The 22,263-nt window shown below is 38.4% G+C and overlaps 1 protein-coding gene across 3 annotated transcripts in view; it reads left to right on the top strand.

The window, feature by feature from the left end:
* The window catches only part of Sgf11 (SAGA associated factor 11kDa), a 76,059-nt gene extending 63,617 nt beyond the window's left edge, over positions 1 to 12,442 (top strand). For 2 of the 3 annotated variants that reach the window (XM_069323659.1, XM_069323658.1), the window contains exons 2-7: positions 2,710 to 2,869; positions 3,330 to 3,418; positions 3,706 to 3,803; positions 4,312 to 4,513; positions 5,264 to 5,452; positions 8,310 to 12,442. In XM_069323659.1, the coding sequence (XP_069179760.1) occupies positions 2,731 to 2,869; positions 3,330 to 3,418; positions 3,706 to 3,803; positions 4,312 to 4,513; positions 5,264 to 5,452; positions 8,310 to 8,588 (996 nt within the window). In that variant the 5' untranslated portion in view covers positions 2,710 to 2,730 and the 3' untranslated portion in view covers positions 8,589 to 12,442. Of the gene's footprint in view, positions 1 to 446; positions 489 to 2,709; positions 2,870 to 3,329; positions 3,419 to 3,705; positions 3,804 to 4,311; positions 4,514 to 5,263; positions 5,453 to 8,309 lie in introns of those variants that run through there. The other variant, XM_045740622.2, reaches the window with a different exon arrangement.
* Positions 12,443 to 22,263: the final 9,821 nt, after the last annotated feature.

The following is a 22,263-nucleotide window of genomic DNA, read 5'->3' as shown; positions in this document are numbered from 1 at the left end:
ACATTATGTGCCAGAACATATTTATAATACTGTACAATTAATTTAAGTCACCTCTCAAGATACGAGTAACTGAAGACAGTTCAGGATCAAAAGTTATAGTCTTCATAATGGGTATTTGTGTGTGTATGTGTCTGTATATCAGAGTGTCTGCTTTTCTATCTTCCAGTTGTAAAAGTCAGCAAAAGTAACCAATACATAACATACATTAATTTTATAATTTAGGTAGTGGCTCTCTTGTACTGCTTATGTAACAACACTGTTTACCTTGCAGTACGGTGCGCACACGAGGACAAAGTGAAGTTTGGTCATCCCGAAGTGGAGGTGGAGGTGCTGGAGGAGGAGGAGGAGGAGGAGGAGGAGGTGGAGGAGGAGGTGGAGGAGGAGGTGGAGGGGGAGGTGGAGGAAGAGGAGGTGGGGGTGGGGGTGGGAAGGGTTGCAGAGGTGGTGGTGTAGGGAGAGGGATGACCAAACCAAGCCACAGAGAGCAGGTGAGTTAATATACTCATTGGAATGACTTGCTAGAATAGTGCAGCATTAGGTGCTTCTTGTAGCTAGTAATAGTAGTTAGATGCTGGTTACCTATCGAATGTCCTTGGTTATCTACACTGAACAATGCTTTATTACACTAGTTGATGTAATTTTGTCCCTTTTTTTTTTACGGCTGCATTTAGCTTTTGTATATTGAGAGGCTTTACTACAGGATTATTTTATTTATGGTGAAATGTAATTTTTGTTTAAGTTTTTATGTGCATTTAAATTAAACAAAAATTACACCTTCTCAACTTACAGTACTGTATTTATGTCTGCTGGCGTCTATTGGTGCTTCAACCAAAAAACTACAGGAGGCACTGTCTTGAAGAGGCTGTGGATTATATAATATATATATAAACTAATTAATTTTTATTTTTATATATTTCTCTGTTCTGTGTTACAGCCATTTTAAAAGGGTGCAATTTAAAACAAATTATTTGTCAAGAGGCTCAAAGTGAGTTTATTTCAGTTACTGACCTAACACTCGTTTCTTGGTTTAGCACACACCTGTGCATAAGTATTGAGATTTTGTTAATTAGTATCACACACAAATTTAAATGTTTCTAAACACTTTTGATGTGAAGTTAAATATTAGATATATGAACTTGTCTGGAAATATCCATTAAAGATGTAATTTGTTATAATTAATTTGAACTTCAAATTTTAAGAATATGAGAATAGAAGAGACTGCAGAAGGAATATTAACTCATAATAGGGAATTCCTATTTACACCCACCCCAAATTTGCTTATATAGATCAACAAATCCACAAGGGCTGTGATGAGGATTCGAACCTGCGTCCGAGTGCATCCCAGACGCTGCCTTATATACATATTCCCTGCACTTAAAAAAATCCAGCAATCCCACTTGTGTTATGTCACCCGGTAATCTGTTTCATAAACCATAAACCCTATTTCTAAACCAGTATTTACCCGAGTCTTTTTGGAATCTAAATGTATTTTATTTTTTTATATCTTTCTTTTTTTCTTTAAAGAAGGTTTCTAGTTCCTGGTTCTATTTTTTGTTGCCCTTCTCTGTAAATTTTGTAAAGAATTTGTCTGTTCTCTAGTATGGTGCTCACAACTGAATTGCATGATCTAAATAGGGCCCCACAAGGGCAAGATAAAGCTGAAAAATAAAAAATAAAACTGAAACAATTATTTGTATATATATATTTATATTGCATTTTATTGGCAAGTGCTATACTGTATATTACAGTGGTATCTCCGTTTATGATTCTAATCAGTTTCACACCAAAAAATATTAACCTAAAAATACATTTTATACCAAATACTACTCATATTTCATATTTTGTACTACAATACAGTATGTCTTACCTTTATTGAGGACGTGTTGGCGTGTGGAAGACGGTGAGGACGGGGGGGGGGGGGGAAGAAAGAGGCGAGGTGTTAGTGTTTGGAAGGGGAGTCACTTCCCATTATAACATCAGGCAGTGATGACATTTCTGGGGTACTCTCTCCTACATTTTGTAGGCACGCTACTAGGACCTGGTTGTGGCTCACTGCTTGCTTGTCTTACTAAGAATCTGTCTATAGACACTTGCTTTTCCCCACATTTTAACACTTGTCTGTAGTGAGACATCACATTGTCATTAAAATGGTCAATTTAATGTGTCAGTAATTGGACAGCAAGCAGCTAACATAAATCAAGGGAGATGGGAATACAGTACCAGGTGTTTGAATAATTTAATTACATACTTAGGTTAATATTAACACCTGCAACTATCCCTATCAATAAATGTATAATTCTGGTGGTGGCGATTGGTACTACAGTAATGAGTATTGAGCTAGTTTGAGGGAATTTAGCAATTTTTGAGATTTTCGTTTTCTGTGAACCCTTCAGTTGTCTGTTCAGCTTCAGTGACTTTCTGGAGGCTCTCCCAGTGAGATGGCAGACTGTCACTTGTTGCTCTCTGCCTCTCTGTGAGAGGGCCAGGTTCTGGCTCTGGTCCCCAGTAGGCCATACAGAACCTGCCTTCCTGATGTGACCTTTTAACATGGAGCAGGCAAGATAGCTTCAGGAAGGCACTAGAGAAAGCTTCCCCAGAAAGTTGCAGCACAGTAATTTTTTTTTTTTCCATTATTGAATATTATCTATCCTTACAATTTTTTTTACAGTAAAAAGACAAAAATATCTTGATTCACTTTTATCATGGTAGGTATCAAGCACCGGAGGCTGGATGGTCCAGGCAAACAGTGGTGGCGGCATTGGCCGTATTGGGGTCGACAGAAGCATTTTGACATCGCTTGCTTCCCCCGAGACCTTTGATTTGGCAGCTCAAATGGTCACCCAGGAACTCGTTGATGATGCCATTTTAAGTTAGTAGCAGAGCTTTATGTCTCTGAGAAACATGATTAAATATTTTCTCATCAAGGTATGCACACTTATTGACCTTTTCCTCCTTAGAGCATTGTACATTTTTAGCCGTTTCCAAAGTTTCTGAAGCTGTGTTTTCATTTTTGTAATCTACACTAATCAGTTTTTTTTTTACTTTTTGCAGTGTACTTATATTTTAAATCTTCATTTGTAAAATCTATATTCACTCTTACTCATATAGAGTTTAAAGTGTCTTGCATTTGAGGTTTAGTATTAAAATACAGTAATAATTTGATGAAGCTATTAGCAATGACTAGCGTATATCCTTGCCACTTCCTGTCCAATAAAATATGTCGTTGATGGTGTGTGCTGTAATTGGGCTGTGTTCAGTGCAACAGTATCAGCGGGTCACATCTTGTTTTCCTCATTCATTATGTGTGTGTGTGTGTATTTTTGCTGCAGATGTTGTCTTTGAGGTGCATCAGAGTGTCAAAACAGGATTGATGATGCTGGAGTTGGGCTCAGTTGAAGAGGAACACAAATTTTTACAGGTACAGTATTACTATATTCACTCAAGTGTCATATTTCTTCCAACACCAGTGGGGTTGACTGTCTTCAAATGATTTTTTAAACATTTGGGAACAACATACATATGCATATGTATACAGTATGTATGTGTGTGTGTGTGTGTGTGTATATATATATATATATATATATATATGTATGTATGTATGTATGTATGTAATATATATGAAGGCTGGCACAGACCAGGGATACCTTCCTTGATCAGCTATAAATAAAACCTAACTACTATAGTGTAATGAAATAACTCGTTCAGGTGAATGCTGAGGGACTGGATGTGTTTGGTCAAGCACCCATCAAGAAACAACACGAGTGTGTCTGTCCAAGCTGCTCACGAAACTTGGCAGCGTCAAGGTAAGGGTTTTGCACGATTAATGTTTCATGGTTCGTTATGGTGCACTATTGTCGGTTTTGCTCTTGTATGTCTCTAACATTGTCATATTGTTTACCTCTGTTTTTCTCTGCATTCTTCGATGGGTTACATGCAGTAATTGTAATCAGAAAATTAGTTTAAAAGTTACATTAGTGTGCTTCTTATGTAACTACTGCTACATTTTAATTTAAAATTGAAAGAATAATTTGTTTTCAATTACAGCACAGAAATTTAAGACAGAAAACTCTCTTGATAATTACAGCAGAATGTTGTAGGTATCTGCAACTCAAAAATAATTTATTGTTGATATATGTACTCTGTCACTCAAATATATATTTTTAACCATTAACCAAGATGCTTGAATGTCAGAGGGTGTCATGAAACCTGCCAGTTCTACTTATCCTACTTAAACCTTCATTTAGATACCGACCTCTAATAATTAAAACAGCAGGTACAGTACAGTATTGTGTGATTACATCCAAATTACAGGTTCGCACCACACTTAGAAAAGTGTATGGGCATGGGTAGAAACTCCTCGCGCATAGCTAGTAGACGCATCCAGAACTCTACTAAAGAGAATACACAAAACCATACTGGAGGAAGTGACGATGATGATGATGACGACTGGGTCATTGACCGCAAACGAAAGAGGCGAGATAAGAACTCGCCTCGTAGATCAAAAAATGTAAAGGTAAGCGTTTTACATGCACAAATAGTACTGTAACTCATTACTATTTGTAACATATTATATTTTTTGTTTACTAAAATTATTTGTTGCACATGCAACAAATGTACAGTTGTACTTGTTTTGGCAGTGCATAAAGTACATCACAGTTATAAAACAAGCATTAATAATAATTAGTGTAGAATGGATTTGAGTGTTTTTAATTATAGCTTTACTTTCTATGAAGTAAAATGAAAATTCCCGGCCACAATCTAAAGTGCTAAGTTTAGGTGTTGAGTTTTTCATAAAACATTTCACATATGCATATGTATAGAAACACGTAGTGATATGATTATGGCTGAAAATTCAGGAAGGTTAATCAGCCATGGCCCTGTCTTGTTCTTTATGTACATTCAAGCCATGCCCTAGATATGTTATGGCTGACTGTGTATTAGAGCACTCTTATATTGCACAAATATTATGAATGTCATATTTAGATTATATTACAATAGTGACTTATCAGGGCAGTATGTTTACAATGATAAAATTTAAATGTTCAAGACATCTCAAGGACTTGTCATTCTTACAAATAATCAAATGTGCCATCTCTCACTTTTTAACGTATCAATACAGTAATAGAATAGAACAGTAAATTATTCCAGATCCTTAACATCACACAATAGCTTCTTTAGGTGACCCAGAGCAAATAATGTTCCTTAAACTATTCCTAAACATAAAAAAATATCAAATTGTTTTACAGTTATAATTTCTGTGCAGCTCAAGTCTGATAGCATATCATCTAGTAGCAGCGTTGAAAATACGTTGGCTTCAGGAACAACAGAGGAGAAGCGTGCCATTCTGAAACAGATTTGTGGAGTGATCTCGGAGCACACACACAAAATGTGCACTCGTTCCCTGCGGTGTCCTCAGCACAGTAATGAACAGAGACAGGCTGTCAGGGATCAGGTATGTTGTTGAATAATGTCTCCGTTGTTTACTGTTCTTTCCTCAGTGATGTAAGAGTAGAGCTAAGAGATTTAGATCTATCAATATGGTAGATGCTGCTTTCTATAGGTTCATAAACTTGGAGATGAACATAATCATGTTCCAGTAGTACAGTCGGGTTTATTCTCGATTCACAATTGGAAATTCTGGGTTCAAATCCCGGGTGGAACAGAAATGGTTGGGCATGTTTCATACCACCTAATGCCTCTGTTCACCTAGCAGTAAATAGATACCCAGGCGTTAGTCAGTTTGCTGTGGGGTTGCATCCTGGGAAGGTTCAGTACAGTAGTTCGACCTTGGAGGAAGGGGGCGGACCTTGGTATAAACCTAACACGTATATATATACACAGGCTGCATGTACCCTGACAAAATGAATTATTAAATAAATTATCAATTACATGCATCAAGGACCCAAGTTCAGTCTCCGGATAGGAGAGAAATGGATGGTCTTGTGTCCTTTCACCTAATGCCTCTTTACAAGTAGTAAATTGGTACCCCAGAGATAGACAAATGTGAGTTGCATCCTGGGAAAGGCCAGCAGTTGGCCCAAGGGGGAGGGACCTATCCCCGACAATGGGAATTATTATTGGTGTGATCAGTCTACACAGAGTGACCTAGGTTAGTGACCTGGAACATACAAGTAAGAAGCCAAGGGGTGACTTTCAGTACAGTCAGCTGATGCTCTACTCTTTATTAGTTGTTTTTACTTGTTGTTGTGAGGGCATCCACGTTAACAGATATCACATTGGTCAACCTCATTAAACAATGCATTGTGTTGACCTGAGGGAAAAACCTTGGTATACCTCAGTACAGTATAGGTTTCCTGTCCACCAACAATGGGAATTATATGGAGACATTGGCATAACCTGATGTATTTTACAGTAGCCAAGTTTGGCACCTTAGAGTTTACACTCCCACTACAGCTTGTCTTATTTGTGAAGGTCACAGTATGTTTCCTGAGCCTTGTTTTTAAATAATTGTATATAAATGTAGTTGATGTGATAATGTGTAATGACATATTTTATAGTGCAGACGCAATTGGATGCATTGTGCTACAATATCTGAACCTCAATAGTGTACTGCAATACATGTATCTCACTCATTGAGTTTGACTCCATGCTTCAATAACTTTGACATGTGGAGGCAGGCAAGATCAAGTATTTTGAATATGGGTGCTGTCTCCATATTGAGATGTCCAGATGTGTCTTGGGTGTAGAGAACCAATTTGGCAAATAAATTAGAGGATACTTTCTTCTTGTGGTCAGTTTCTTTGGGTTTCCCAAAGTTGGCTCTCCTGACTCGACTTTCTAAGCCTCCAGAGCCACAATGTGACTTGCACTGAGTGTGGCCAGAATGTCTGCGTCTTCAAGAAGTATGAAGTCAACACAATGGCACCCAGCTGTCGACACAATGGCACCCAGCTGTCAACACAATGACACCCAGCTCTCTAATTGCAAAGTTGCTGCGTCTCGAAGCTTTTCCAGACCAGTTGCTTGTCTACAGAAGCATCACAATGGCACCTGGATTATCTTCTCAACTGATGGTTGTAACCTCATATGCTTGCATGCAGCTGGTTGGTCTCCATCTTGGCTCAGTGTGTCTGTCTTTAGTGTCTGTTTCTGTTCTGTACAACAGTGTTATTGAATTTGAGCTGGCGTATGGGGCCTGACAGCTGAGTGGATAGTGCTTCGGATTTGTAGGCCTGAGGTTCCAGGTTCGATCCTCGGTGGAGGCGGAAACAAATAGGCAGAGTTTCTTTCACCCTGATGCCCCTGTTACCCAGCAGTAAATAGGTACCTGGGAGTTAGACAGCTGCTACGGGCTGCTTCCTGGGGGTGTGTAACAAAAAAAAGTGTCCTGGTCGAGGTCCGGGCCGTGGGGACATTAAACCCCGAAATCATCTCAAGATAAGATAACCATCTCAAGATGTGTGGTGATGATATGCATTGCCAGTGACCATGGTAGCCTCAATGTTGCATCTTCGAAGGGTGATATCTACATTGTCTGTGGAAGTTAACCCAGTTTACTGAATTTAGTTATTCTACCAATGAAGTATATTCACTTCCTATAACAGTTCTTTATGAATATGAATAAGGGTGTCAGATGATTATGCCTTGTCCTCTTGGCAGACGATATCCAGCTTCCAGTTGGAGTCAGTTCAGTATTGGAAGTATGATGTGCTAGGACACTCTGGATCAACACATTTGAAGCTGTTGCATCTTGACAGTGTTATATGTTAAGGGTGACCCTCCAAAGAAACAATGAAACCATTGTGGTATTGACTTATCACCTATTACAACTGATACACCATCTACCACTAAAACAACAACTATTGTTAATCGTATTATTACCAGTACTAGTGGTGCTACTATTGTAACCATGACAAGTATATGAAAAGGTAAATGGTATGTAATTAAGCCTTTAATTTTTTGGCCTAATTGGCCTAGTTAGGTGAATTATTCTGTCAAAATCATTTGGGTTCTATTCTCCATGTATACATGTGTCCAAGTGCTAATTATCCATCATTTCCACTATCAGTACTGTTCATGGTTTTGGTGGTTGTATCATAAATTGTACATTTGTCAAGTACACATTTTGGCCTTGCCGCTCTGCTAATATGGTTTTTCTGTTATGGCATACTGTATCACACCCATTGTCAAGAGTACATATGTGGCAATGTGTAATATGTCAATTTGTGTTGTAAACATTGTATGTTTAATTTAGTTACCATGGGGGATTTATGTCTCAGTTTGTCGTTCTCATCTTCGAAACCTTTTTTCTCCCAATTCTCAATACAGTGTATTGTGTAAATTTTCAGGTTCTTAATGGTTCTGGAGCAGAAACTCGAGCTGCTGACTCGACCAGTCGTAGTCTGGGCGACACTGAGGACATGCATGTAGATATTGATGGTCTGGATGATGGACAGCTTGGCTCCTCGTGGGACAACGACCACTCCAACACCACCTCCCCTGCAGACTCTACCTCCACTAACAATTCCACTTCGTCCCTAGCCAAGCGCAGTGGAAGCAAATCTAAGAAGAAATCATCAAAATCTTCCAAAAGCTCGAGTAGTAGCCATGGGTCACTCTTAGACTGAATTGTCAGTTTTAATCAGCAACTGTTTTGCCTAACTTTTGTAAACAAGACACGGTATTTGTAACATTTTTAGCAATATAGCTTTTATTTTTTACCAAAACTATCAACAAATTTAACAGGGAAGTTAATGAGTATAATTTCTTAATCCTCAATATAACAGCTTTACACGCTTCACTTAGATCTTTCTTTAGTGCGTTGAAAACTGAGGTGTCTTCACCATTCTTACTAACCAAGAATTGTGGAAGCAGCTTACAATTGTTCAAACACCATATTCAAGGTAAGTCATGGAAATGATGTGTTAGGAATGTGCCAGCAAATTAGAGAAATGAGATAATGTGATTTTCAGATTTTAAGAGCCAAAGTGAGCCTGTGATGTCAATTGCCAATTTATAGTATTCTCTGATGGCTATGTACAGCCCCTCCTCCTAAAATGGAAATACTTTTAGTGACGATGTGGTCTATTATACAAATACTGTAGACACATGATGGACCAATAGAACATAGACTTTTGTATTACTGAATTTTGACAAACTGGAGAAGTTTTTCCTATTTATGTTGCAAATGAACCCTAGTCTCACCATCCTAGGCCTAATGCACACTATCTGAGGCCTAATATAGTACATATATGTGCTATACTAGGCCTAGGAATATTAAAGTTTGGGTTTTAGCTTTATTTTTTCTGGTCTCTCATCAAATTAATACTCTAGTACCCAATTCTACCTTCTATTTGTCCATCACGTCGATATTTGTATGATTGTCCACATACTGAGTACAGGTAGTTACAAAAAAAGTACCATCTTCCCAGGAGGATGGGTCATTATATACACTACTGGCTGATGGCCGGTCAGTAATTTCATCTAAACAAATTTGTATGTAATTGGCACTCTTGTGACTGCTGTATATTCACGTCAAACCATAATTGGAATTACTTTGTCAAAAAAAAAAATTGCCACCTGATTTTGGTAATTTACTTTAATTTTCTTTACCTCATGCATTTTGTATACCTTCAGATGAGCTTTTGAACATTTATTCCATTATGTTTAGTTCACTCAGGTTTGTGAAGCATCACTCATTTCATTTAAGCTCCCTGTATGTCTGCACTGTCAAATATTGTAGTTTATGGTGGTATTCCCACCCTGGTCATATTTTACTTTATTTTGTACTTACGATACACATTGTCTCAGAATTAGCTCTCAATTTCCGTGAAATTGCACGAATCTATTAAACCTTCATAATTTCATGCTATTACCTTATTTTGATACAAAAACATATAGAGTTCTAAATCATAAGTCAAATCTATATTGAGAACTTTCAATATGTGCTCCGTCAGAATCCCTGCATATTTTGAATCTAACCTCCACTTTGAATCTAACACATTTTGTATGGATCCAGCTCTTTCAAATTTGTTCACAAGTTCATCAATTGCTTTGTCTGTAGGACCAATTCTGTGAAATTTCCTTGTAAATCTTTCTCTGATTTTATTGTATCGCAATCCTTTGATACAGGGCAAAGGATTGCAGAGCAATCCTTGTGTATTCATGATTGGGTTCTGAAAAAGAGAAGGAATAAGTTATAATTTTTTTAATTTATCACACGCATTAAACATGATAAACATTATTAAACATGAGTTTTTAAATCATTCGTCCAATTTCTTGGAAATAGATAACTAAGTCTGGGACACCCTGTATATACCCTGATCAACCATATTATTGTTCATTTAACCTTTTTGTATTTCTTGCTTGAAGTCCTAAGGTTTGGAGGAAGATGGGTGGAGACATAACATGTACACAAGTTGGAAGGTTATGTAGCTGGTGTTGTGCAGTTGCATTTGTAAATTTTTTAGTAATTGAGAAAAGGTAACTAATAAGGATTAGAAGGTATGGCTAAGACCACAGGTATTCCAGATTATACTGAAGAGCTAACATCATGATCTACAGCTGCACAATTTATGTAGTTCGACAGAAAAGGTAAGACCCACAGCTCCACTGTTGATATTTAATGGGCAGGAAGGTATTCTTGATTCGAGCCAACTTCAAAAGAACTGCATTTTATCACTTTCACTCTTGTACACCAAGCTCATTTACATTATGGCTCATGCATAAGTAGGTCAATGTAGACCAGACCACACACTAGAAGGTGAAGGGACGGCGATGTTTTGGTCCATCCTGGACCACTCTCAAGTTGATTGTCAAGACAAGTGACTTGAGAATGGTCCAGGAGGGACCAAACGTCGTCGTCCCTTCACCTTCTAGTGTGTGGTCTGGTCAACATACTTCAGCCACGTTATTGTGATTCATCGCCTGCATAGGTCATTGTACTTCACGCTGTAGCGTGAGTTTATCAACTGTAATCGGTGCAGCATAATCAGGAATGAATTGGGTAGCTCAGGTCTAGCAATGTTGAGGGACCAGCTGTGAACACTTATAACATAGCAGTTTTAATAGTGCGCGTGGTACCTAGAGAAGATTGAAGAGTTCTGTGCTTTTCTGGGGGTATCTTCTACATCAATTTTTTTTTATTTTGAGTGTGATTCAAATAATGTGGAATATCAGAATATTTCAAGCTACTTCAATCATAGGTACTGTATTTTATTTAAATTTTGGCTGTTAGTTGCATGTTGTGCATTTTTTGTGGAGAAATCATGTTTAATTACATTCTTTGGCAGTGTAATACATGGTAATGGTTGATATTAAAAAGCAGATAAAATTCCTGTTGTTAGTGTATTTGATAACTGAATATCATTCAGAAAATCTTATGATTAAGAGACGTGTGATAAATACTTAAGAGTTTACAGTGATGCATCAAAATTATAACTCCTTATGATGTTTTTGTAACAAGTGAGCTTTTTTGCAATTTATCTCTATGATATTGTTTGAACAAGTAGTAAATACTGCAGCTGGAGTGATTCTTGTCAAGTGTATCTTTGTGCAGTATTTGAAGGGCAGCATTTGCGGTCACACACACACACACACACACACACACACACACACACACACACACACACACACACACACACACACACACACACACACACACACACACACACACATACACACACATACACACACACACACACACACACACACACACACACACACACACACACACACACACACACACACACACACACACACACACACACACACATGGGCATGACTTCAGGTGTTATATTTATTATTTTGGTAGAGTGCACTTAGCTTTACCCAATGACTGCAGTGACATACACAACCTTCAGGTGTAGAAGAGATTTCTTTTAAGTTCTAACATAAAATTCTGTACATAACAATAAATGTCATCGGTGCCTCGGTCTTCTCGGAGTTGGTTAAATGGGAACCTTGTTTTTAGGCAAAGAGTACGTAGTAAAAACGTAAATTTCTCTCTTGCCAAGTGTTCAGAACCAAAGTATTTTCATACATACTAGAAATGTTTTGGTCATTTTGCTGCAGATTATGAAGAAGCATTAGTGATTTCTGCTTTGTTTACTGGAATTTGTCACAAATGCATTTAAAGCACTACATTTAGTTTTAGGTATTTTTGATTTATCAGGTTCTTGTGATCATGCCTTTAAGAATTAATTTGTTTTCTGCAAATGTAGGTTATTGAGTGGAAGTGCTTCATATTAATCTTTAAAATATTCTATAACAACTTTTGTGTAAAAATCTGAGAATATACAGTATATTGAAAACTAATTTTACACACTAAGTAGAATTGAATGAACCATTAAAATATCATGTAATGATTTGAATATTTAATTGAATTTTATTGCCTTGTTCCTTATGTGATGTACGAGGAGTGGGTGATGGAATATATTACTGTACAATCTTGATATGTTTTAAATGAATTCATTACAAGCTTTTACCTTTGTCAAATGCCTCCAAATTAAGGTTTTATTTTATTTTATGCGCTTGTACAATATTTGATGTTTAAACCTCAAGATATTTCTACACAACATTTGTCCTGTATTCTTTACGGAAGCTGAATTGTACTGTCCATAAGGATGTGCAAGAAGTCCTCGGCAGCTACATTTTGCTGGTGTGTAGAAAATCCCATACCCGAGGATAACTAGCCCAGGAAGCAATTTGAACAACCCCCTGGTTTTGTCACATTCTGCTACCATGAGTCTAGAAATGCTATTCAAATATAAATATATGATGTGGACCATCTGTTATGTTGAGGTCAGTAAACATGTTCCACAAACAATAATTCTTGATGTAATATTTTCTCTCATTTTCTATAAAAATTTTTTTACAGCAAATGCCTGTTAAACTTCCTTACCTCTGAAGGTTCTCTTCCACATGGGATTCAGGTTTATTCCTCCAGGTTCTCATGTGGGGTTGAACATTTGATCCCTCTGCAAGACCTGTGGTTGAAGTCTGTTGCCTAGCTTTTGCTATCATTTCATCAGAGTATGCATTGTGTTTGTTTGTATACATTTTTCCTGATGACATAGGTTCTTGATCCAACCCGTCTTCCTAATAGAATGTCGCATTTTCATGTATACTCTACCTAAGGCCAAAAATGGTAGCAGCTCGCAAAATTGATATACTGTTCCGTTTTCTGTTTTGGGTTCTTGGGTAGGTTAGGATAAGGGCACTTTAATGAGTTTCATGATCTTGGGAAATCTCAGTAGGATGGATTGTTTCATCACCGAAATGTTTCCTGCACCCAGCCTCTATGCTTGGTCCCCCAGTTAGGTCTGTAGTGTTCCTGCCTCAGGGCCTGTTTAGGTGCGAGGCATGACTGAGCCCGTCTCTGAACCAGATTCTGCCACTTCTCAAAGAGTGCAAGTTGCTGCTGTTAGTGTCACACAGCCACTCCTGCTGTTTCCAGCATTCTGCCTGTTGGTTTCATCAATCTTTTTTTTTTTCTACACCTCACCTTTGTGCCATATGTTTAGCAACAACATACATGTTGCTTCAGCCACCCTTGCAAGCGATGGCTTATCAGGTGCAGGCAGTACTTCGATATCAAGCTACCTGGTTTCTTATTAGGTGGCCTAGAATGGTTAAAAAGCAGTGGGTGGTAGATCAGCACTTTTTCCATTAACTTTTGTGCAAAGGTTAATCCTTCTGGGTCCTCTCCTTTGTCAGTTCATCGGGTGCCTGTTCCCTCCATTTGTTGAAGCTCCAAGTTTTCTTTGGGTTGTGTAGACCCCACATGGAAGGCCTTGGCAGGGGTTTATTTGCTAGGGCTTACATCTAAGTGGTTGGTGGGGAGGGACCCTTCTATCTGCCTTATTCTCTTGGGACATTTTGGGGAGGGACCTTCTTTTGTGAACACATGTTTGCTTCCTTCCTTTGCATTCTTCCCAAGTGTCAGGAGAGTCCTTCTCTGGAGGGAGAACTCTCAGGGGCTTGGGTTTGTTGGTGCTGTGCATGGAGACTACTTATCTGGATTCTGTCTCTGCACCCTGCCTCGTAGGTTTCCATCGTCTCATCTGCCACTCGGGCAGATTTATGTTCCTGAGCATGGTCCCAGTCCCAGCAGGAACAGAAGTGTGCCCGAGTGGCAGGTGGGAGTAGACGAGACGATGGAAACCTGCGAGGCAGGATGCCGAGGCAGAATCCAACTAACTGGAATGGACGATAAGTAGTCTCCATGCACAGCACCAATCCTCAGGACCAGGCACCAACAACCCCAAACCCCTGAGGGTCCCCCACCTCCAGAAAAGGACCTTCTTAACACTTAGGAAGAACCCAAAAGGAAGGAAGGAAGCATGCATGAGTTCACAAAGGAGGGTCCTTTCCTAAAATCTCCCAAGAGAATAAGGTGGACAGAAGGTTCCCCCCCTCCCCACCAATCACCTAGGTATAGGTCCTTGCAAATAAGTCCCTGTCAAGTCCTTCCATAGGGCATCCACAGGACCCATAGCCCGAAGTAAGTGGAGGGAACAGGCACCAGATAAACTGACAATAGAGGTAGAGGACAGAGGAATTATTCAACTTGGCACAAAAATTTATGACAAAGTACTCGTCCAAATGAAAGGAAAAGGATAATTATAGGTCTTTATGGACAGAAAACACATTGGTGAGACTGCCATAGCTCAAGTATGTCTCACTCCTCACCTTAGGTCAGAAGAAGAGAAAGTCTCCAACTGCCCCACAGATCATCGAAATGCATGCCATCAAAAGAAAGTGCTAAGCCAAGGAACCTCAATTTAAATTAATTTTTGTAATCTTTATTTCATAAAACTGATTACAGTAGTAAGTACATTAAATCACATTTTGTTACTATGTACAGTAATACACTTGCCTGCAGAAACAAACTACAATAATAAAAAAATATGCAAAGATGGAAGTTCAATAAATTTTTGTAAATTTTGTACAACAAAAAATCTATCCACATTTTACAGTAACAAATATTTAACTATGGAGAAGACTGGTCAAATGTTACTGTAAAAATTACTATTTGATTACAATGCAAGAATTTTATGGTTGTTTCTAAATTACAGATTTTCAAAAACTATTTATCACACTGCAATTAATTTTTTTTTTCATTCATTCCAATAAAATTTTAATGAAGACAAAACAGGCATACAATGACATTAGCAAATTATACAGTACGAGGGTTCCACTCTTAAGGAGTGAAGGGGAGGCTCGGGAAGCAGGCTGAAAGATGTTAAAAAAAGATAAAAAATTTAGTGATGCTTAATGACATCATACAAAAGTTATTATTAAAGAAAATGGACAAAAACCATTTATGGTTGAAATTGTACTTAATGGTACCTTCCTGCATGGTTTATACAGTACTACACAATTTAAGTATCAATAAAGTGCCAAGCCTGGAAGGCTACACAACACCCTACGTAATTAATGGCTGCAGCATACTCCTTAGTACCTTTTAATCAAGATTACATTGTATAGTTATTATCTTTCCATTACTTACTGGTACCATTCACCAAATCATCATACTTTAGCGATGAATAAAAAGAGTGCTACTAGAGAAAATAGTGAAAATCTGAAAGCTTAAATCATGAACACTAATTGTAATACATTTACATACACTACTCCAGTGAGCCAACTGCTAACTAATCCAGCATAGAAACTATGCTGTAGCAGCTATCCTGGTGGAGAGCACTGTGGGTTACTTATATCATATACAGATCACTCAAAATCCAGGTCTAATTTTATGCAGCACTTATGCCCTCTGGACAAGAAACATGTCTTGAAGAATGGCCAATTCAAGACCTTAACAGTTATACTGTTTACGTTAAGAATCCTTATGCATACAGTAGATTGCATCCAGCATTTTTCTTTTGATACAAATTACGAGAATTTTGGCAATGTTGGAAATATTCCATGAACGATGTTTTTAGTGAAATGGAAAATTATATAAAAAGATGGGCTCTTTTTGTAATACTGTATCATGACCCTAGATTTTGTACTTTGGGCAAAATAATTCTCATAGATTTTAGGGTTACATAAATATTATCTAGATTCTAAGAAGGCAATGCCAATTTTCTCCCAGATTAATAATTCTTTATAAAATAATAATTCTTGTTGTGATAATTTATAAAAAGTTAAAAATTAACTATTAGTTTATTGTACTAATGTATCCCAAATGCGTAATTTTCAAGTGCCAAGCTCAGATAGTTATATAGCACTGTTACAGAATATTAAAAATATCCAGGATGCCAATACAAGACCAAAAGACACGAGACGAGTGATGTTAAAGGAATCGGATTCACCCAAGAGTTGATAGAGGGACATATGATAGTGAAGAGAAAGCTATATTACTGATCACTCATGAAAGTCGGGACATTGTGAGGTTGTGTACTACTATTAGTGGAATAACAGTTCTGAGAGAAAGATGCAGGTCTCTCTTTCATTAACTGCCCACGAGTTAACTGTATGGTCAATATGTAACCTTGCTAGTGATGTTTCATACTTTGTTTTGGTGGCCGGGAGGAGGCAGGGAAATAGGTCACATTTTAGAGTATGTGATTTTGTTATTCATAATAGTTAACCATCTATCTCGAATGGTTGCAGATGTCATTATGAATGACAGAATAAATATCCAAATAGGAAATTTGCTTCTGGGAAATAGGACAAGCATAACTAGCCTCTAGTAGTGGCGTCCATTAAGTTATTAGAGGCAACATCGTTATGGGTGGAACCCAGCAAAACTAAGAGACTTAAATCTGCTAAAGATGAGGTACAGCCAATATTGGATCGTAGTCGTTACAGAACAGGAAGGGTTAAAAAGATTCCAGAACCAAAAAGAGCACTACAAATCAATTAAAAGAAATGATCGTTGGCACATGCACAGTACTATACTGTTCGCGTATCTGTGTATAAAAACACAAAGCTCCATAGTAAAAATGCACTGATCTCTCTGCGGGGAAAGCAGCACATAATGGAGAAGACAACACCCCTCAAAGATTTCTTTTCCAGGCACAAGGATATAACCCTTTACCATACAGGTAAGTGCCCTATAAAATTTAATAACCAGGTTCAGCAGGTATATAATGACACCTGCTGCAGGACATGGTTCAACAAGTATAATGACACCTGCTGCAAAGCATGGTTCAGCCTTGTACAATCCATAATAACAACAACTCTACATATATCTGATTATAATGAAATGCAAGTGATGAACTATTTTAAGCAATATCAATACAGATCACTGTAAACTACACAAATGCCATTCTATACCAGCTACACCATACTATGACTACGGGCTCACTATAGCCCGTGCTACTTGGAACTTTGTTCCAGGTAGCGAATCTTTAACACCACCATCATACTGTGCTCTCTCTCTCTCTCTCCACTTTATGTAGCAGTAGACAATATATATAGAGTCTAGTAGGCCCCCTTTCAGTCTTGACAGTACATTAGAAAAGGTAATGGTATCATAACCTGGCACAGTATGTTTCTAGGTTTCTAAATTAAGACGAGTGTCTAATCATGACCAAACTTTCACTCACTTCAATATGTCAAGTACTGTATCTTGATTATCTTGAGATTATCTTGAGATGATTTCGGGGCCTTAGTGTCCCTGCGGCCCGTTCCTCGACCAGGCCTCCACCCCCAGGAAGCAGCCCGTGACAGCTGACTAACTCCCAGGTACCTATTTTACTGCTAGGTAACAGGGGCATAGGGTGAAAGAAATTCTGCCCATTATTTCTCGCCGGCGCCTGGGATCGAACCCAGGACCACAGGATCACAAATCCAGCGTGCTGTCCGCTCGGCCGACCGGCTCCCCCAAATGGTATTGAATTACTCTGCACTTATGCCTGACCTTCAGCCTACCTCCCATTCATGTTGTTAAATTTAAAGTTTCAACAAAACTATAGAAACGATCCTGTTTTATACAAAAATCATTAAGACAATTGAGGTACTAGTACTGGTGTAGGCTGCAGAACATTAAAAGAATAAGCCCATTGTGAAGAAGCAATTATATTGTCATTAAGCATACCTTGGAGTCTTCATATAAATTTTAAAAAATAAACATTTGGTAATGGACAACATATAATAATTATAAACAAATAATAATGCATCAATATAAACCTTTATAGATATAAATACTGTGATCGGACAACAACATTGGCACAAAATTAAACAAATAACTCAGGAGTAAAATGTACAAAAAATAAAAGAATGGATGAGCTTTATCAGCCATCCAGTTTCATTGCACATACATCATTCACAATAGTCAAAACCTATGTGGAAAGCAATGGTACAAAATACTACTATTTACAGAACACTACCGAGTCACTTATGTACAATAATAACCAGTCAGCATATTCACTGCTATCAACTGTGCTACATGTCAAATTTGCACACTTTTGGTTTTAATAACATGCATCACTCGCTCAAGACTTTAATGCATTCAGAATAAACTACAACACGTCAACTTCACACACATTTGGCTCGTACAAAAACGCATCACTCACATAAAAACATCTTATACATTCAGAAAAAGTTCATATATATCCATGGTGTCACAAAGAGCAATAAGGCATAAAGACGAGCCGATCAACCTCAACTGCTGCTCTGCTTCTCAAGGGGGTCAGGTTAGCTGCCATGAACATAAACCAGGGATGGTTTCAAAACTCTCAATTACCAACATTTCACAGCATTTGAGTAATAAAATATAAAGCTACTGCTTATATGCAGAGAGATCACGATCTTTTGTCAACAGCTACTTACATTCTACAAGTTTTAGGTCCATATAAACCTAAAATTCTTTACAGCTTTTTTTTTTTTATCAAGTCCCAACAGTTGATCATATTTCAATAAGTCATCAACAAAATATTATCTGGACCAGAGAATGCAAAGGCCCAGCTGCTGAAATACTGCACTGTAATTTGATCTTTACTACACAGTTTACACTTAAGCAAAAAAAAATTTAAATGTAGTTTGTGTACAAGTAAAAAGGAATGTTGCAAATGCAGTAAAGAATGTATAAACTCACCAGTGACTACTATTTAACTGGTGGCTAATGTCATAGTCAAAATTATTAAAAAGTCAGTGTAAATACCATAAACAATAATTAGCAACAAAAGATTACTGAAGTTTGACTACATAATCCATTGAATATCGGATTTATGCGTGTGCTGATTAAGGTCTACGGGAACACCCTCTCAACCAAGGGCTGAATACAGGTGGCAAACAAAAAAGTGAGGCAAAGTAGATACACCATATTACAAGTTACTTTTCAGAGAGCACTAGACACTATCACATTCCAGTGCCCTCCACTAAAGAGTAGTTAAGGACCAAACAACACCAATAATATATCAGAACTGGGGAAATAACATGTCAAAATAACGGGAGCAGTTACAAACACTATTCTGCTCACTGGCCACTATTTTAAACCTTTATCATTGAGCTACTTGAGCACCATTAGAGGATTCTTAAACTGGTCTTGGAGCAGTTCACTGCTCTTTATAAGTGAAATCTTGGAGAAGATTCTGTACGTAGCTACCTCTTAAGTTGCAGTGGGAATGTAGCATCAAAGCTGTAGTTGTGGACAAGAAGTCAAAAGACTGCTCTAGTCATCTTACCATTAGGAAAATGGGATGTCAACAGGCAAAATGGTAATGGATAAAGAAGGTGGAACAGGAGTCAAGACACTTTCAGTGTCTACTCTAATACTTAGCGTAAGTAAAAATAGATGGTAAACAGCATTAATAGATTATGCAGCTGTAAACAATGAACTATTGTAATGTGCTAAAAAGAAAGTTAATTCAATAAAAGCTTAGCTGTACATAAAAATATAATTACCTTTCAGACTACTGCTTAATACAGGAGGAATGTTTAAATATGAGAAATTATGATATCAACTGACCATAATGACAATGCTTGACAAGATCAAAACAAAAACATCAAGCTCTGAATGCAATAAAATGGCCTATTCTGATGGGGCTCACATAACCCCCTCAAGCTAGGTGCTCACCTGGCCAAGACATTGGGAGATGCTCCAGGCCTGAGTCTTAACTCCTCCTCTACCAAGAGCCAGGAACACAATCTGGCTCTCTACAAGGGAAGCTTGGGGGATCAGAATTCAACTCAAAACCAATAAAAAACATCAAAAAGCATAAGTGCAACAAAACAAGCAGCTGCTTGAAGAAAATGAGGTAAATAGTTGTTGGCACGAAGTATATACCCAACCCATCATGAATCTGTCCACCAAGGTCGCAAGGTAACACCAGGCACCCTTTACGCGTGAGCTGCCCAAACAGGAACCACCCATTACACTGCAAGAAAAAAGGTGACATAGAAGGGATAGGCACTACCGACGGCCCAACCAGAAGAGTACATCTCATTGAATTTAAAAAAAAAATTGAGAGAGCTCCCTCAGTTCCTACCTGAGGTAACTCACAATAGTACAAAGCCACCATTTCTGAAAAGGAACAAAGATGTCATAAGAAATATGCAGTCAAAGATCACCCAAGGATGAAGACAGAAGAAGAGTACATAGGGCAGAGTGGTATCCACAGTGCTCCAAATGCCAAAGTGCAAAAAAAGTACAATGAGGCCAAGGGGCCAACAGGCAGAGCCAAGGTGGACCCCCTCAGAACAAGCCCCAAGCAAAAAAACACACGATAAGCAGCCAAGAATCACAGCAAGGAAGTGAGAACAGACCAAAACCAAAATTCCCAGAGATGCCAGGCATCAACAAGCCTGAGACCTGGGCATAAGAACCCTAAATCCAAATCTAATAGCTCAGTAATCCATCCACCAAATCCCAGTTTCCTAAAGGAATTACAGGCCACCAGGTCCAGAGGTAAAGGTATGCCACCACTAGGTCCAGAGGTAAAATGTATGCCGCCACCAGGTCCAGAGGTAAAGGTATGCCACCACCAGGTCTGGAGGTAAAGGTATGCCACCACCAGGTCTGGAGGTAAAGGTATGCCGCTACCACAGCCAGGCCAGCAAGACAGTTGCCAATGCCCTGGAAGCCAAGGCAACTAACCCAGCAAATGCTAGACACTGCATGGGAACCAACTAGCATTACTCCTAGAAAGGCACTGGTACCAAACCCAAAATCAACTCTGAAATATCCGGAAAACCTACCGTGAAGCATCAAGGCATATAGCTCAAGGGGCATCTAAAAACAAGGCTTACACAGACCAAGTACACTGCCTAGGAATAGCTGGGCCCACAACCCAAATATAGCCTCACACACAGCTTGAGAATAGCCACGGTCAAAATCAGGTGCACTAAAATCCAGGTTTAGAAGCCTCATAGTGCACAACAGGGCAACCACCAAAATTAGGAGCAGAGGGGTGAAAAGCCAATTGTGTGAATGATGGATGGCAGCCTCACAAGACTGACTATACAACAGAGAGGGAGGGCTGACATGGACCCCAGGTAACCTGGCCCGTCACCTGGTGGGCAGTCACGTGCAGCATGGTTATGGTGTTTATGCTTGTGACAATGAGCGTTAGTCTTGTTACCCGAGGGTTCTCATTTTCTTCATGGTGACTTTTTTGTGTGCTCAAGCTTTCTGGTGAAGTTTTTCTCTTCGTTTTGGGTTGATCTCTGATCTCCAGCTCCCCTCACCTCTCAGAGGAAACCCGATTCAGGTCATGACTCCAGGCAGGCGAGGGTGTGTTTCAGAGACCTGGTGCATCTCCCTAAGGCTTGGCAGGACCTGCACTTAGCTTGGGAAGCTACTGAAGAAGGGGAGGGTCTTCCAGAAAAAATATAATTTAGTGAGGACAGGACGAGATGTCATTAGTAAGGACAGGACGAGATGTCATAGTATGAACACAGAGGAGAGTACAGTACAGGCGCCAAACATTATTTGCTAATTGCTTTCCTCTTTTAGAATATATTGCCTCAGTTATAAGAAAATACAAAATTTATAAGGTTTCAATGAACGTTTCACAAGTTTCTTTTAGGTATAAGCAAATAGAAATATTGAAAGTTAAAAACAAAGATTTATGTTCCACCATGCTTAAAATGAAGAAAATAATTGGCATATGAATCCATATGAATAGTAAGTGTATCGGCAAATTATGCTTTAAGGTTGTAATATAATTAAGAAGTTCCAACTAAGAACGAGAACAGTGCTTGTATAAATTGGTACACTCCTAATGCACATTCAATTGAGTAGGTATTTTGTTGCTAAACAACTGTACAGCATTTCTAAATTTTTGATAAACATGAACAGGAGCAACTTTGACACATAGACGTGACCCACTACAGGTCTTCCAAGCAGTGCCCTTA

This window comes from Procambarus clarkii, chromosome 13 (assembly GCF_040958095.1).
Source record: "Procambarus clarkii isolate CNS0578487 chromosome 13, FALCON_Pclarkii_2.0, whole genome shotgun sequence".
Classification (NCBI taxonomy): Eukaryota; Metazoa; Arthropoda; class Malacostraca; order Decapoda; family Cambaridae; genus Procambarus; species Procambarus clarkii.
Note: the sequence above shows the minus strand (reverse complement) of the source record. Positions and strands in the feature narration are given on the sequence as shown.